This window comes from Acanthochromis polyacanthus, chromosome 9, assembly GCF_021347895.1.
Source record: "Acanthochromis polyacanthus isolate Apoly-LR-REF ecotype Palm Island chromosome 9, KAUST_Apoly_ChrSc, whole genome shotgun sequence".
Taxonomy (NCBI): Eukaryota; Metazoa; Chordata; class Actinopteri; family Pomacentridae; genus Acanthochromis; species Acanthochromis polyacanthus.
Genome location: NC_067121.1, coordinates 41,850,794 through 41,866,951, shown reverse-complemented (window position 1 = coordinate 41,866,951; position 16,158 = coordinate 41,850,794). Strand labels below are relative to the sequence as shown.

Genomic DNA, 16,158 nt, shown 5'->3' with positions numbered 1-16,158 from the left:
AACTTATGATGGTGCCACAATTCCAACTACCCCAAACGCTTTGTCCACTCCTTCTTCCTTCCTGCACCTGTCCCCTCTTCAAAGCCAGGAGACAGTGCCAGCAGAACTGTACAGCTTCAAAGTCCACAATATGTTGTATACACAGACACAGAGCTGGAGCTGTCAAGAACCACCTTTTTGAAAAACAGCGTGCTGGACAAGAAGAAGACTTCACACTCTCCAAAGAGCTTCGCTGTCGCATAATAAGGAACACAGTAACAGCATGATCGCCATAAAGAGAGCTGCAGGGGATGACTTCCGATATCCAAGTAGCCGTGAGCTAACTGCGATGGCTCAGCGTCTGATTGTATACTACCCAATGCTGCGGGACAGGTCTGCAGCCAGTGGAGCTGAGTGGGTTAGGAGGATATGCTTTATTCGGGATCGGAGCTTTTATGCGGTAATTTCATTACGATCAATGTGATTTTTACGTTCCATGTTTTTGTCAGGAATCTGTGAAGAAGCAGCTTTTGAGAAGGGTCCAAAATGTGACAACCCCCAAAAGAAGCAGGGAGCAACTCCTTCAAGAAAGAGGCGACTGGCCATCAGCTTTGAGAGCAGCAGCCATGGGTCACCCACTGATGACAGCGGGTCCAATGCTTCAACTTTGAGCTTGGAAACATCACCGCAGTCTGGAGGCACTTCCCCGGAGGCTGAACAGGTGGATGGTAAGAGCACATACTGAGATTGTGTTTTTGTATTAAAATTGCTACAAGTATTGAAAAGGGGGAGTGCCTTTAAGGTATTAATCATTAATCATCAAGATTATCTTTTCATGGTAGCAGCTTTAGCTCAGTCTGGTTCTGGTGGATCAGCTGGAAAGAGCAGAGAGAGAAAGAGAGAGAATACTCCTGCTGACTTAAGACTTCAGACTCGTAACTATTACTTCACTGGAATATGCTAAAGAAATATTGTATTTTATTATCAATGTAGCAGTACTACGTTATGATTTATTGCTCTCATTATTAATAATTGGGGCACCACCCTAGATCTCTAGGGAAAAATATTAATTTCACTAAAAAAATTAATATTCATAAACATTTTGATCAATCTCATATCAAAAAGTCTTGAATCCTCGGTTAAATTGACCACATTCTACACAAAGAAACACAAGACTGTAGTTTGATCTAAAATGAGGTATTTATTAACTATTCTATGAAAATAATGACAAGTGAACTATGTACAATGTAGATATGGTGTGTGTGTGTGTGCGTGCAGGACTACATGTGTGTGTGGAATGTGGGAGTGTGTGTGTGATGTGTGTGCTTGTGTGAGGGATGTGGAAGTAGGTGTGAGAGAGAAGGAAATATGGTGAGGATTAGCCAGAGCTAACCTGACGAGGTAACCGGTAATTTGGATTAAGAATTCTAATGATTTGTAAAAGAATAAATTGATGAAGTGAATTAAATGACCAAGCGGTTAGTACATCACCCATAGAATGGAATCAGAGCAAACTCAGCTGGAGTTATTGAAGTGAACCGTCATGGGCTGGGACGTGCAGGGCCTTCAGATTAGCCGCACAACCGTCTGGACTGGCAGGTTCGGAGCGGTGTGTCGTCGTTATGGGCCGCCTGGATGTCCTGCCGCGGGTTGATCGGTTCTATGCAAAGACCTGATCCAGCAGGTCTCCGGAGTTCTCAGCTGAGTGCTTAAAAATGATGGTTCTCAGGCTTTAGCCAAGAAAAACGGGTGTTGATGAAAAACGGTCAAAATTAAGAAAAATAAATGCTGGTTCTGAATCTGTTCTTCAGATTAAAACGAATAACGTTGGTTTAAAATTGAGCAAAATGTCTCCTTAAGTTACAAAAATATTAAGAGATAAATAGTTAACAAACTGAGATGGTGAGGGAATTTCGAAGATAGGAAAAAACGCGCTTTAGGTAAGAAAATAATGGGAATCTCTGTTATGGATTCCTCAGGTAGTGAAGAAAGGGAAGTGAAGCGGGCAAGAGAGTAAGAGCGGTAAGAGAGATGATGTGGGCTACGGCTGACTTTATCTGTGGGTCCAGCTAAGGGGAGGACCTGGGCGGAGAGAGAGAACTTTTAGGCGCGAGTCTGGTGGAATTTGGAATCTCTTTGTTCTCACAGAGTAGAGAAGAAAGAGGAATCCAGAATGGATTAAAATATGATATTAAACGCGCAAAACACGATCTGTCTATCCCACCATATTCAGTTGTGTGAAAGTGAAATGTGTAGATTAATACATATGTTCATATGATGTGAATCATTTCATTCATAACTATATGTTTATGTTTATGACATTAAAAATATGTATCACAGTGAAAATATAACAAGTCAGAGATTTGGTAACAGGTAAATACAACGGTCATCATTCAACCTAAATGGAGTAATAAAGAAGGAATCAGATTAAACATCACAAATTAATAAATCAGCTTCTGTGAAAGATAGAATCTTGATTTTCGGACATGTTAATGATGAATGATTTCCACTGACATTGGTAATTCTGTAAACACAAAATACATTCCAGAAATATTAATTTGGCAAGGTTTTGTAAGTTCAGTTCCAGTCTCTTTGTTTCAGTCAAAGAGAGGAGAGGGTGACTCCAGCCTTCAGCCATAAAGTTTTACGACTTGTTATCTGATCTGTGGAAGGCAGAGACGTCTCCGGCTGAGGGTCTCCTAAAGCTGAAAAGGGATTTTAGCATGAAAGTTCATTAAACAAACATCCATAGCATATAATTGAAAGTCATTGTCTTTTAAAAAGAAGAAGTTATTCCAGGGGTTTAAATGTTCACAGGAGCTCCATCCTTCTGTGAATGAAAACCTACAGAAATACAAATGTCTCAATCCTCCTATAGAGATGGGTGTTGGTCAGTGCTGGAGAGAGGGACAGCTTATCTGAGTTTTGATCAGCTCAGGAATTCCAGAGCCTTTGCAGTCTTGCTCCATCAATAAACATCTACTCCATATAGAGTTGAGTTGTGAGAAAGTGTGGTGAGTTGTTGCGGATGTACTGTCACATTTCTTTTTAGAAGTCATTTATACATGGTTTAGTTTTAGATACAAACATTGAAATGATTAAACTAAAAGTCAGTAACTTTGAATATTTGTATGTTTCTTCAAACTGTAATGGCAGAAAGTGAAACAGTAATCATAATTTCATTTCAACAATAGGGCCTGAAACTACTGACAGCCCACAGAACCAGGCCAGACACTACAAAGTTCTGCAGGAGCTATACAAATCCAAGCCCAGGCCCAACAAGAAGGATGTTGCCCAGCTGTTGGACCTGGAATACCAAGCAAGACGGGCTTACATCGACTCTGATGTTCTGAAGGAGCACGACAGACCTACCAAGATTCTTCAAGCATATCCCTGCTTCAGAGAAGTGGATCATGTAAGCAAATGAAATCATTTTAAGTTGATTTATGTTTAATATGATTGTATGTGGGGCTGCACAGTGTCGTAGTGGTTAGCACTTTCACCTTGCAGCAAGAAGATCCCCGGTTCAAATCCCGGCCTGGGATCTTTCTGCATGGAGTTTGCATGTTCTCCCTGTGCATGCGTGGGTTTTCTCCGGGTACTCTGGCTTCCTCCCACAGTCCAAAAATACGCTGAGGTTAATTGGTTACTCTAAATTGTCCATAGATGTGTGAATGTGCGTGTGATTGTCTGTCTGTATATGTAACCCTGTGACAGACTGGTGACCTGTCCAGGGTGTCCCCCGCCTTCGCCCGAGTCAGCCCCGACCCTAATGAGGATAAAGCGGTGTATAGAGGATGGATGGATGGATTGCATGTATGTTAGTTTACAAATGATAGATTGTTAGCCATTTTCCATTTTTTAAATTAAGGACAGATGTTGGCCAGGTTCTTTTTTGCGCAAGTTGTTTCATAATTCACAAAGCAGGTCACTCTGCAATTTCTACTTACATAGAATAGAACTTTATTGCTCCCCGAAGGGAAATTCATTTGTTTGGTCTTTACATAATGGGTCCAGACATTTTTTCTTGACTAGATTTTGATTGGAATGTTGATTTAACAGGTATTTGCTATGTGTCCTTTTGTGGTAGATAATGGATGAACTGCAGCGGATCCTCAATCAAGGAAACCCCCACTTCATACCTGAACTGAAGAACCGCTGGAAGACCTTTTGTGAGAAGATCCAGTTTTATGGCGTTTTCAAAAAAGTCATGAGACCTCCACTGGCTGATAAAGGTAATTACTTATCATTTGATGACTTAAGAATCCATGAGCTGACCACAGTAGTCAGTGCTGCTGGTGCTGCTCAGTTTCACACATCCACCAAGTATTTTCCATTTACATAACTTGTCAACCATCCTAACCACTTCTACCATGTGCTTTTTTCATTTTCCCACCTGCAGTTTACTGCTTCTTGCAGTCTCTCCCAACCACACTCACTTCTGTTTCTTGTCTTGTTACTCTGTTTTATGTTGTTTTTTGAATAACTGACTGCAGTAAATAAAATTAGGTGGTTTTGTTTTTCACAGTAAAGCGAGGGGTTGCGATGATGAAAGCTTTGCCAGACGTCTTCCCATCACCCATTGCTCCACCCAAGAAGTTGGGGCATGCAAGTGAGGCCATTCTTCACATCTTGAGGTAAAAAAATGATGTTTGATAGTTTTTCACATGCTTTACAACAGGGCTATTAAACTCTATTGTTAAGGGACCGCATTTTTAGACATTCTCCTGATTTTTTTTTATTGTAAATATTTGCTTTTGATACATCACACCACTGCATTTTGAAAACATTCATATTGCCACACTGAGAAAGGAATAGGCCTACTTTAAGAAACTGGGTGAAGCGCTCAGTTTCATTTTCTTTGCAACATAAGCTGTGATACAGCCACAGAAGTAAACAAATTTGAAAGAGATGTATTCTACAGCACATCGTATGTCATGTGGCATATAATGTGGTCAATTCTGACATCTCCTATCAAGCTACATCACGGCACTTCTTAAGTACTAAAAAGAAGCAAACGACAGGATTGAGTAAAGACATTTCAGAAATTAAACAATCACTGAACTCGCCTGTGTATTTGATCCCACAAAACAGAAATGATAAATGCTTCCAATATTTTGACATCAGACTGCTTTTACTGCCTTAACCCAGTGAAGCTGTTTATGAAGAATATTGTTGCATTACTAGAGCCTGGCAATGACCAAAGAAAAATGTCTAACATTACAAAGAACATATCTGGACGACTCACATCAGTCAGGCAAAACAGAATGACAGCTGTAGTTGCAGGCTGTGTAGTAGGCTCCTTGACACACATCCATAAAAAGTCATAAACACTGGCTCACAACTACTTTGTTTCTTTTACACTTTCTTGTCTTGTGTCACTTCCACATATTCATTTTTATTTCAATTATAGACAAAGACGAGCATTGCTACCCTGCCACATATCCATTTAGTTTACTCTCATAAACACACACACAAATAAGCTTCAATTCACACTTAATTAGCCTCATATTTCTATTTGTGTTTCAGTCTGTGGAAGACCCCAACGCTTTCCTGAACGCAAGACCGCTCTCCAGCCCTGTAGTGATCGTCTGTGAGAGCAACTGCATTCTGGCCATCGGAACCATGCCTGTGCTGATCTTCCCAAAGGAGGACATCTCAGTGTGATGTACATCATGGCATGCTGCTACACCTTTCACCTCACATACCCCAAGTGCATAACCACACTCCTCTCTGTGCTGCAGACAGAGGTCCTCATGGATGCCATCCATGACCAAGACATGACTTCTTCATATAAAAAAGCTATGGCTGAGTGGAGGAAGTTCAGTGAGTAGGCTTGTACGTTGTTCTGTAGTTCCAGAAAATGTTAGATGAGTCAGTTTGTTCAGGTCTTAGCATTTGTTCAGGGCTCCTCAGAGCACTTTCTTCTGTAAAATGTTTTTGATACAGATTGCACCTTAAATAGAATAAAGAGGTGAAAAGAAATTGGATTTGTATCTTCATTTAAGCAAGTGACATTTACTGTTCTTGTAGTCAGGATCACTGATTATAAGCATGAATATTTTTGAATTCCACAGCATTTGGCTCATTTTAAGAATTTTAAGAAAGTTATCCTACATAGAGAGAAAAATATTCTGAACTGTTGCCGTTCCATCAAGAAAAGTAAATTAGATTTTAGTATAACTTTTCAAGTAATGTAATGCTTACTACATATCATTATGTCAAGACAATGGCACGAGCATTTGCTTCATTTCAGAATATTTTTCAACATATTGAGAAAAGAGCTCTCATATTTTTTATTTCTTCCAAGAAAAATGCACTTGTTATTAGTGAGAATATACTAATTTTAAGGTATTTTGGGTTTCATTGAGGTTAGATATTTTTACTTGTTTTGGAAAATCTTGACAAGCCAAATTTTCTTGTTCTGTTGGCAGATAATTTTGCTTAGTTTAAGTAATATGTCACTTGTTTTTGTGGGTTTTTTTCTTGTTTTTGAAGGAGGACTTTTTGCAGTGTAGGAGAAGTAAAGAAGGGGAAGTTCATACGTCAGGTGGCAGATGAAGATGGACAGAATGACTTTCAGCCCATCAGGTCATCCATGAACAAATGGAGACAGATCTTACATTATATGAGATGGAACATTTTAAATTTTACTTCAACATAATTGATGGCACAATTTACCCCCAGCATGTTTTCTGCAAAGGCTCAACTAAGTCCAAGTTTGTTCCCTTTGGAAAGCCATATTCCTCATATACAATGACTACACCAGTGTTTCAGCATTTTACATGAACCCAAATTTATCCACTGTGTGCTTTCTTTACAGTAAATATGACAGCTAAAAGTTTAAAAAATAACAACATTACATATATGCTGCTTTGTTTACATTTGAACGAGGTAGTGCTGCATTTAAATCAGGGTGCAGACAGTTCTGCACAGTGTCTTCCAGATTTCAACAAGACAACAGGACGACTTGAAACGAGCAGGACATCGAGATTAATCTCAACTTTAACCTTTCAAGAAAACCCAAAGAAGCCAACATTTTTGAGGTAAGTGACTTCACTGCTCTGCTTGATGAAGCAAACACCAGAGGAAACATTCAGAAGGAAGTTTTAAAATCTATTTTTCTACAACTCTGTCCAATTTGTAATGAAATCTGTGAGTCAGAACAGGATGTAACACTCAGTTTTTTACTGGTCTTGTAATTTTTAACATCTTGTTATTAAAAAGTAAGATCTTAGCAGTGTGGAAGGGAAGTGATGTGTTCAGGTTTGGTCATAACTGGATAAAACCAACTCCTGTAAAGAGCAGGACAAACATGTTTGTGAAGACAAAATATGGTTTTAAAGCTCCAAACTTGGAATAATTTGACTATAACCATGACCAAATACATAGATATGTTGGGATAGCAGGATTTTTCTACTGGGAAATATTCATTTTGGAGAATATAAAGATAATCTGATGTGTTGATGTGAGCAAGAGTTAAGATCACTTTTTTCTGATCAGTAAATTCATTCAGTAAGTGTAATAAGTAAGGTAATAGCTCATTCTGTTTCCTTAACTTGCAACATGGAATCCAAAATGAAATTGGATTAAGCTATCCAGTAATATTTTTGTTTTTGGTGCTACAACTTGTCATATCTGCTCAATCAGTTACTAAAGTTCATCACATTTTCTTTTTCATTTTTCTGACCAAGCATTTAATGTTAAAAAAATCTTCTCTGTGTTTTATTTTGTATTATCCTGGCATGAAAGTAGAAAAGTGTCAGAAAATATCATTGGTTGATTTCTGCATTATTGTTTTTTTGGGGTAATGTGTGCTCAAAGATGAGACTTTCAGTGACAATTTCAATTATTTTTTAAATTTGATTTTGATTTGTAAATAAACATACTGAACACATTTCTAAAAGTTAGCCTTTTTCATATATTTGAAATGTATTTTATGTGAGAAAAAATCTGTCAAATGAGACATGGTTGAGCAGAAAATGTTCTAATAAATGAGAGATTTCAACAATTTATAACAACATTACTCAGAATATGTCACTATAAGTTATTAAGTGCAGATAGATGAGGAAAACAGGGCCAGTTTTAGTCATTTAAAATGCCATTTTCAAAATTAAACAATGCTGAGAAATTTTAAATTGTTTTTAAAGGCATTGTAGAATTCATGGCAAACACAAAATCTCTGAGTGGAGACACCATTTCAATTTATTTTATTGAGTTATTTATTCGTTTATTGAGTAGTTCAGTGAAACCAGCTTAACACCAAACTCAGAGACTTCCACATTTCAGCAAAATCTAGATAAACAAACTTTTGTGAAGTAAGTAACTCCACTCTTCTGTTTAATGAAGTAAAACTTTGGAGTTTCTGAGGAAACATCCATGTAGTTTTGCTGCAATACTGTCCAATATGCCTTATAACACAATTCAGAACAGGTTGTAACACTCAGTGCTGTTGTTTTATGATAATTGGTTCAATATTCAGCAAATATGATTGAAAACTGAGATCACTACAGTGTGGTAGATTACCAATGGTTCAACAAGACATCCATAGAATATGGTTCTCATTTGTGTCTGCTTCACTTTCAGTCTTTTTTGACAAGATAAAAATGAACAATCAAAGTTCATCCTCATCCTCATCTTCCTCTGAGGAGAGTACTACAAGGCATCCTTTCGAAGTCCCAGAAGACTACAAGTTGATGCAAAACCTGGAACATGGAAGCTGTGGATTTGTGCCGGAACGTATGACAAACAACACTGAAGAGCACGAGGCCATAAAGGTGTCCGAACGGAACTGTCAAGACCATGAGGTAGGACACTGATTCCAGCTGAACAGTGACACAAAAAAGACATTGTTTTAAAAAGAGGTAGTACCACGACAAGATTCTGAGTAGTGGTACTGCTCATGTTATGTACTTTTTAGTTGTTGAGAAGAACTGATTGGACTCTGTGGCTCAGCAAACATATTGTCTCTCCACAGGTGAAAATCCTGAACAAACCCATGAGCCACAACTCAAAGGAGAAGGACAGAACCCCCCCCAGTGATATCCTCGACCATCCCTCTATCACTAGAAGCGACCTCAGCAGCAACTCCCCCACCAGCAGTTGGTAAGTGTGTTTCTGTTTACTTTGTACACAGGTTGTGAGACATTAGCAGCCCAGCAGGTGACAGAAGACTGATATGGACTTTTGTTGATTTTCATGTTTACATTCTCTGCTTGTCGGATGTAAACCCAACCGTGTATGTTTTCTTTTTTAGCGATGAATCTAGACCCTCCACCACCGTGTCCATCATGGTTAAGCCTGCAGATCCAGAGAACAGAATCAACCTGACAGGCTTGCCTGATGATGAAAGTGACCTGAAGAGCAGTAAGCTTGAGGACAGTGACACTGCTAAAGACACTGAGAACAACAAGGACAATGATGAAGACACTGAAGTCAAGAAGAAGGCACAGAGAAAGACAAAGACAAAGAAGAAGAACTACTTCCAATGCGCCTTCTCCTGGATAAAGAAGAAGTGTTCAGGTTTGGTCATAACTGGATAACTAAAACCAACCAGTACTCCTGTAAAGAGCAGACTTCTGTTTAATGAAGTAAACACTTTGGAGTTTCTGAGGAAACATCCATGTAGTTTTGCTGCAATACTGTCCAATATGCCTTATAACACAATTCAGAACAGGTTGTAACACTCAGTGCTGTTGTTTTATGATAATTGGTTCAATATTTAGCAAATATGATTGAAAACTGAGATGACATCAGTGTGGTAGATTACCAATGGTTCAACAAGACATCCATAGAATATGTTTCTCATTTGTGTCTGCTTCACTTTCAGGCTTCTGTGACAAGCTCAAAAAGAACATTCAAAGTTCATCCTCATCTTCCTCTGAGGAGAGTACCACAAGCCAGCGTTCCGAAGTCTCAACAGGCTACACGTTCGTGAAAGAAATCGGACATGGAGGCTTTGCATTAGTGGTGGAATGTGTGAAGAACGACACCGAAGAGCACGTGGCTGTAAAGGTGCCCGAATGGAGCAATCTAGACCATGAGGTAAGACACTGATTTCAGCTGAACAGTGACACAAAAAAGACATTTTTCAAAAAGAGGTAGTACTACTACAATATTCTGAGTAGTGGTACTGGTGATGTTATGTACTTTTTAGTTGTTGAGAAGAACTGATTGGACTCTGTGGCTCAGCAAACATATTGTCTCTCCACAGGCGGAAATCATGAAAAAGCTCGTGAGCCACAACTCGAAGCAGTCAAACATCATCGACTACAAAGGAGACGTCTTCATAAAAAATAAGCGGCAACTGGTGTTTGAAAAATTGGACATCAGCCTGTGGGACTATTTGCGGAATTCACAACAGCCAATGCCACTGGAACACGTCCGCACAATTATTGAGCAGGTATGACCTTCTATTGTCTCCTTATATTTCTCTCCTTGAGTGGTGCTAGAATCAACATGGGTGTTTCAGGAACCTTTACAACTTCTGCTTTTATTGTCATGTGACAGATTTCTTTAACAAACTCCTGATAAATGTTGTTACTTGCAGCTGGCTGTAGCTCTGGATACGACAAAGAGTGCTGGCATAATCCACGCTGATCTGAAGGAAGACAACATCATGATGGTGGATCGTGTGAAGCAGCCCTTCAGAGTCAAACTCATTGACTTTGGTGAGGCCGAGTACAGCTCCAAAACCAAAGCGGGAAAGCTCCTCCAAGTAGTTGCATATAGGTATGAAATACTGATACTTTTTAAACTTCTTTAATTCAGCGCTGTCTCCTTATTGTCTACTGTGTCACATCTTCATTTGATGTTTTTTCCACATTCAGAGCTCCAGAAATCATCCTGGGCCTGCCGTATTCTGAGGCCATCGACATTTGGTCATTAGGCTGCGTGATGGAGAGGATGATGACTTCAGATGGTCTCTTCGGAACAGACTCCGAATACTGGACAGTGAGTAAATTACTGCAGCTGAAACACATTAGAAGCCGTCACAGGATTAGCTTCAGGTCTAACACGGTGTTATGTTTTGTTTGCAGCTCCTACGCATGATCGGTCTGTTGGGTGTCCCGCCACAACATGTCATCGATGCTGGACGAAGATCAGAATTATTTTTTCAGAAAATGCCTGATGGTTTGTGGCAGCTGAAGGTACAATACTCCTACTGTGATTTTACCTCTGACCTTTACTCACTCAATAAGATAAAGACTTTAGTAAGCATGATTGTTTTCTTCTTTCAGAGACCTACAGAGTGTTTTGGGACCCATTTCGACGACGCAGTTTACCAGTTCAGCTCTCTGGATGAAATCGAAACGGTACGTTAGGAAGCAGCAGCTAGTTGCTGAAAATTCACCTTCATTTATGGCATTCACATTTCACGGTGGAAGGTGATTTGACCACTGTTGGACTTTCAAAATGTTTTCTGCACCAGGTGTGCTCTGAGACGGACAACCTAGCAGAGGCTGATGAGAGAAAGGAGTGCATCGAGCTCCTGAAGGCGATGCTTCAATGGGACGAGAAAGACAGAATCACCCCCAGTGGTATCCTGAAGCATCCCTTTATCACGAGAAGCTACCTCAGCAGCAACTCCCCCACCAGCAGTTGGTAAGTGTGTTTCTGTTTACTTTGTACACAGGTTGTGAGACATTAGCAGCCCAGCAGGTGACAAAAGACTGATATGGACTTTTGTTGATTTTCATGTTTACATTCTCTGCTTGTCGGATGTAAACCCAACCGTGTATGTTTCCTTTTTTAGCGATGAACCGAGACCCTCCACCAGCCTGTCCATCACGGTTAAGCCTGCAGATCCAGAGAACAGAATCAACCTGACAGGCTTGCCTGATGAGAAAGTGACCTGAAGAGCAGTAAGCTTGAGGACAGTGACACTGCTAAAGACACTGAGACCAGCAAAGACAGAAACAATGATGAAGACACTAAAGGCAATGAGAAGGACCAGAGAAGGACAAAGACAAAGAAGAAGAACTGCTTCGAACGCATCTTCTCCTGGAGAAAGAAGACGTTCTGCTGCTGCTGCTGTGTCCAAGTTTAAGGATGTGATACGTCTGATGTGATGAACTGAGCAGCACTAATGGACTGGATCCACATTTCGGACTTACAGTTCCTTTTTTTTTTTTTTTGTTTTAAAATCAATAAAAGTCCGTATCAGTTCCTGACCTCAGCATCGTTCGCTGGGTTTACCTTCACCCCAACCGGTCGAGGCAGATGGCCGCCTTGTCTGAGCCTGGTTCTGCCGGAGGGTTCTTCCTGAAAAAGGGAGTTTTACCTCCCCACTGTCGCCAAGTGCTTGCTCAGACAGGGAATCCAAAGGAAACTTTGGATTTGTTGGATTTCTCTGTATTATTTTGTCTTTACTTTCCTCATTGAAGTGTCTTGTGATGACCCATTTGAACTGGTGAATAAAATGTATTGAAAATGAATTGAAAGTTTCACCTAAAAAGTGTCTGGATTTTGGTCACATGGTTGATGCTCACAACTGCCCTGAGTCAGTCGTGGCTTCTCAGTTGCCGTGCAGAGCAGAGAGTCTTTGGGTTTCTTTTTTATTTACAATTTCCATCGTTATTTTTGGTGAATTTTTAAATTTGACATTTTAAATAAAGTGACTACAATGAAATCTGACAATTTTAGGCTTATTTTCAAGATGCTTTCTCTATGTAACCACACAAAACTGATGGTATTTATGACAAACAGTGGGAAAGTTGAACCACTCTTTCCATTTTTACAGTTTCTGGCTCTAAAAAGAGTGTGCATTTTGAAGATTTTTAAAAACAAAACATGCCTTGTAAACAAAGTGGTGCTACAAGGGTTAAAAGGGACAAGCACATCTCATTGCAATGAGTGATGAAGTTATTTTTCCTGCACTCTGCAACTTACAAGTCTCCCATAACTATCAGTCTTAATCATTTGTAATCCTTTACATTTTCGTTGTGCAGTTAATTTTGCGGAGCTCATTGTTTGCTCAGACGGTCAGGCATTCCCTCATGGAGCTAAAATAGAGACAGTATTGGTTGTCATTGAAAAAAAAGAATTTACCATTGAAAAAAATAGTTATTGAAAACACAATTTCCTCTGCTGTAGTCTTGACGGTCGGACTTCCCCAAACCAAAGAAAATCAAATTACAAATCTAAAACAACCACATTTTCAAAGCAAAAAAACAAAAAAAATTATTATTGAATTTTTTTGTTATCCACTCATTCCTTTTGCTGTCAAACTACAGTTCCAGTAGGTTCTCCTCTGTTTTCTTTTTTTCCACCATGTTTGTTTGTTTGCTGCATGGGCGTAACCACCATCTCAGAAATGAGGGGGACAAATTTTTCAGAGCGATTTATCATTCTCTTACATTTAATTGCACCGTCCTTAGTGGCTAAAGAACCACATAATCCCTAACAGCCACAGTACAATACCAGGGGACCAACTAGGCTAGTTCTTTAAACTATAAAGTACAAAACTTTAAACTATAAAATCTAAAGTTTTAGTGGCCAAACTCTAGTTGAGTTGACAACAATGTCCCTTGAACATCTACTGGACGAGTAGCCAAAGGAGCCAAACACTGAACATGAAATGATCAGTACTGCCTGGTTTCTCCCTGCAATAGATATCTTATTTTCAGGAAGTTATAATCTCTCCTTACCTGTAAAGACCCTACATCCTTGTCCCTGCTGCTGGCCTCTGATCCATCTCCTCCCTGACTCTGCTCTTTCTGTTATGGCAATAAACATAAAAAATGTGGTAAGAAAAATTCTGGCGATTTCACTCAGAATATACTTACAACGCAAAAAGCTTATTCAAGGAAAATTCCCCGTTCATTTTAACCCCTGTAAGTTTTTCTACAGAGCCGGAGGCTGCTCTTTCTGGACCACACTAAGTATTCCACACAAAGTACTACTTCATGTTCTATCTATCTGTAATGGCCTTTGCGGAGTCTAGATCTAACAGGAAAGAGACAAAATGCAAGGGCAACTCTTAAGACAGATATATATTTATTTTACACGATAATATGACATAAAAATAAAAGCTGCACACACACACAAAAGTGTGACTCCCGCTGCAAAACGTCTGATCTCACTTCCTCCTGACAGACACACAGACAGACATTAATAAGCATAAGTAGATATAGCACTGATTTATCTGATAAACTGTACATATTTCACTTATTTAATAAAATATATTTTATTTTAACATTTCAAGCCAATACACCTCCTTTGAAATGAGCAGCACATACCAACTGAACAGTCTGCCTGCTTTCTTCAGGACTTTTTGATCCTTCCAGAGAATTTCTCCACTTCACTGAAATAGTAGTCAGACAACATTATCACTGCAGGCTTGACAGAAATACTGGTAACACTTAAAGAGGATACATTCACAGACATTGGTACACTTTAACGAAGGTGGCAACTACTTGTATTAGTAAACAGTTAAAAAACATTTTAGTGCATTGTGTAAATTAAAAAAAAAACAAGAGTCCTGATGAATCCAGGTAGAGCATTTGCCAAAGTACATCCTGAGGGCAACCCAAAGTACAGAAACAATGAATTTCTGGAACTCAGGAATTCTTTCAAAACGCAGCCAAAAAATGTTCTGTCCACTGATATTACTAACAAAGGCCCTAAGTGAATCTTTTCTGAGTCAGTCTGCAATGATGAGAAAACAGGAACATTTTCCAAGTACCACCAAATGCTGCTCAGCTCCCTGTGACTGGATGATGAAGTCCACCAGTCTTGCTTCCTTTGCAGTGCGCTCAGTCTCAGCCTGTGTATGGAGAAGAACTTCCTCAGTGACAGCACCCCGCCTTGGCACTCTGTAAACGGGCTTCAGGGTTCCTTGGAGCAGGCTTCTGGCTTCATTAGTCCAGAAAGCGAACCTCTTGCCATACCTTTCAAACGACAAAATTCATCCAAGATAAATAATGGGGAAAAAAGACAACACAGTGATGAAAAAAATGACATGCACAAATACTCTGGACAAAGACTGCCATCCACAGTCTGATGAACTTAATGTAGTCACCAGATGCTCTAGTGACATGGCACTGATAGTGTGTGATCACTTTGTAGAAGTGGAAGTGAACCCCTAAGTTGCAACTAAAATTTATATCCACGCTTTGTTTCAGGCTGTCGTACCCCTCTGTTTGGAAACGCTCCATGAGAAGAAGACACCACCACTTCCGTATCAAAGGCATGTCCATCTGAAAGCAGTGTGACAATAGAAAGAAAAAACTGAGTTCAAAATGTGTCCTTTCTCTTCAAAATGAATAGTATGTGGCAACAACAAAAGCATTTGGAGAAAGCAGTTTCTTCTATGTGTGAACCTTTTTTGAAAACTAACCTCCTGGAACTCAAACTTTTGGTTTGTGACAATGGAAAGCGTATACTGTAACAGACAAGATGAAAAAGATGATTTTATATGCATACATGCAGCAAAACCAGCAGAGCACAGCCTGGGCTTTGCTTCCACCCAGCTGCAGGACGGGAGACGAAAAACAAGTGTGACCTCAGTGGCGTCATTAGGCCTATTTTAGGGGGGCTTCAGCCCCCCTAAATAATTTTATGTTCATTTATTTAAAAAAAAAGTTTGTTTGTTTGTTGTTTTTCACAAAAAAAGTGCCAAAAAGTTCCATATAATTTGACCAGAATATGAGTTTAAATACATAATCACATAACCAGTCATTTTTAACTTAGATAGGATCATAAATCTTAGTTTCTCTTCACTTCATAGTGGAAGGTAGAGAGTCAGAGTCAGTGCGTCGTTATCCAGTCCATTCCACTTGTTCATATGGAACACGCCCACATCACTGAAATCCAGTCCACGTTTTCCCTGCAACCTAGGCTGCTCTCGGTACCTGCAGCACAACGAGCGCACAGAACTGACGAGACCAGCATGAGGAGAACGTGAACATGAATGGATATGCGAAATATTTTCAGGAGAGTAAGTATTCATCACTGCTGATAGTAACAATAAGTTAGCTCCAGCCCCCCAGCTAACAGCAGAAAGTCCCATGTAATTAATGAACCAAATGCTCCCTGTTTGACTAATAAAAACCTGGCTTGTTCACTCTGTAGGAGAGAGTCCCTGTAAAGGAGGCAGTGTGAGACGCTGCTGTATCTCTGTGCACGTCTTACCTTTGTTGTTCTGCGGTCAAAAGTTAGATTTCAGCTCTAAAAGAA

The 16,158-nt window shown here is 39.6% G+C and overlaps 1 protein-coding gene across 1 annotated transcript; it reads left to right on the top strand.

Moving 5' to 3' along the window:
• Positions 1 to 555: 555 nt before the first annotated feature.
• LOC127535507 (homeodomain-interacting protein kinase 1-like) lies at positions 556 to 11,837 on the top strand. Its single transcript, XM_051953695.1, has 17 exons — positions 556 to 707; positions 3,174 to 3,394; positions 4,070 to 4,214; positions 4,508 to 4,616; positions 5,509 to 5,805; positions 6,478 to 7,025; positions 8,566 to 8,786; positions 8,957 to 9,084; positions 9,236 to 9,501; positions 9,809 to 10,023; positions 10,193 to 10,381; positions 10,529 to 10,710; positions 10,809 to 10,932; positions 11,019 to 11,129; positions 11,220 to 11,294; positions 11,411 to 11,583; positions 11,735 to 11,837. Exons 7-17 carry the CDS (start codon positions 8,586 to 8,588, stop codon positions 11,835 to 11,837), a joined length of 1,767 nt encoding a protein of 588 aa, XP_051809655.1. The 5' UTR covers positions 556 to 707; positions 3,174 to 3,394; positions 4,070 to 4,214; positions 4,508 to 4,616; positions 5,509 to 5,805; positions 6,478 to 7,025; positions 8,566 to 8,585.
• Positions 11,838 to 16,158: the final 4,321 nt, after the last annotated feature.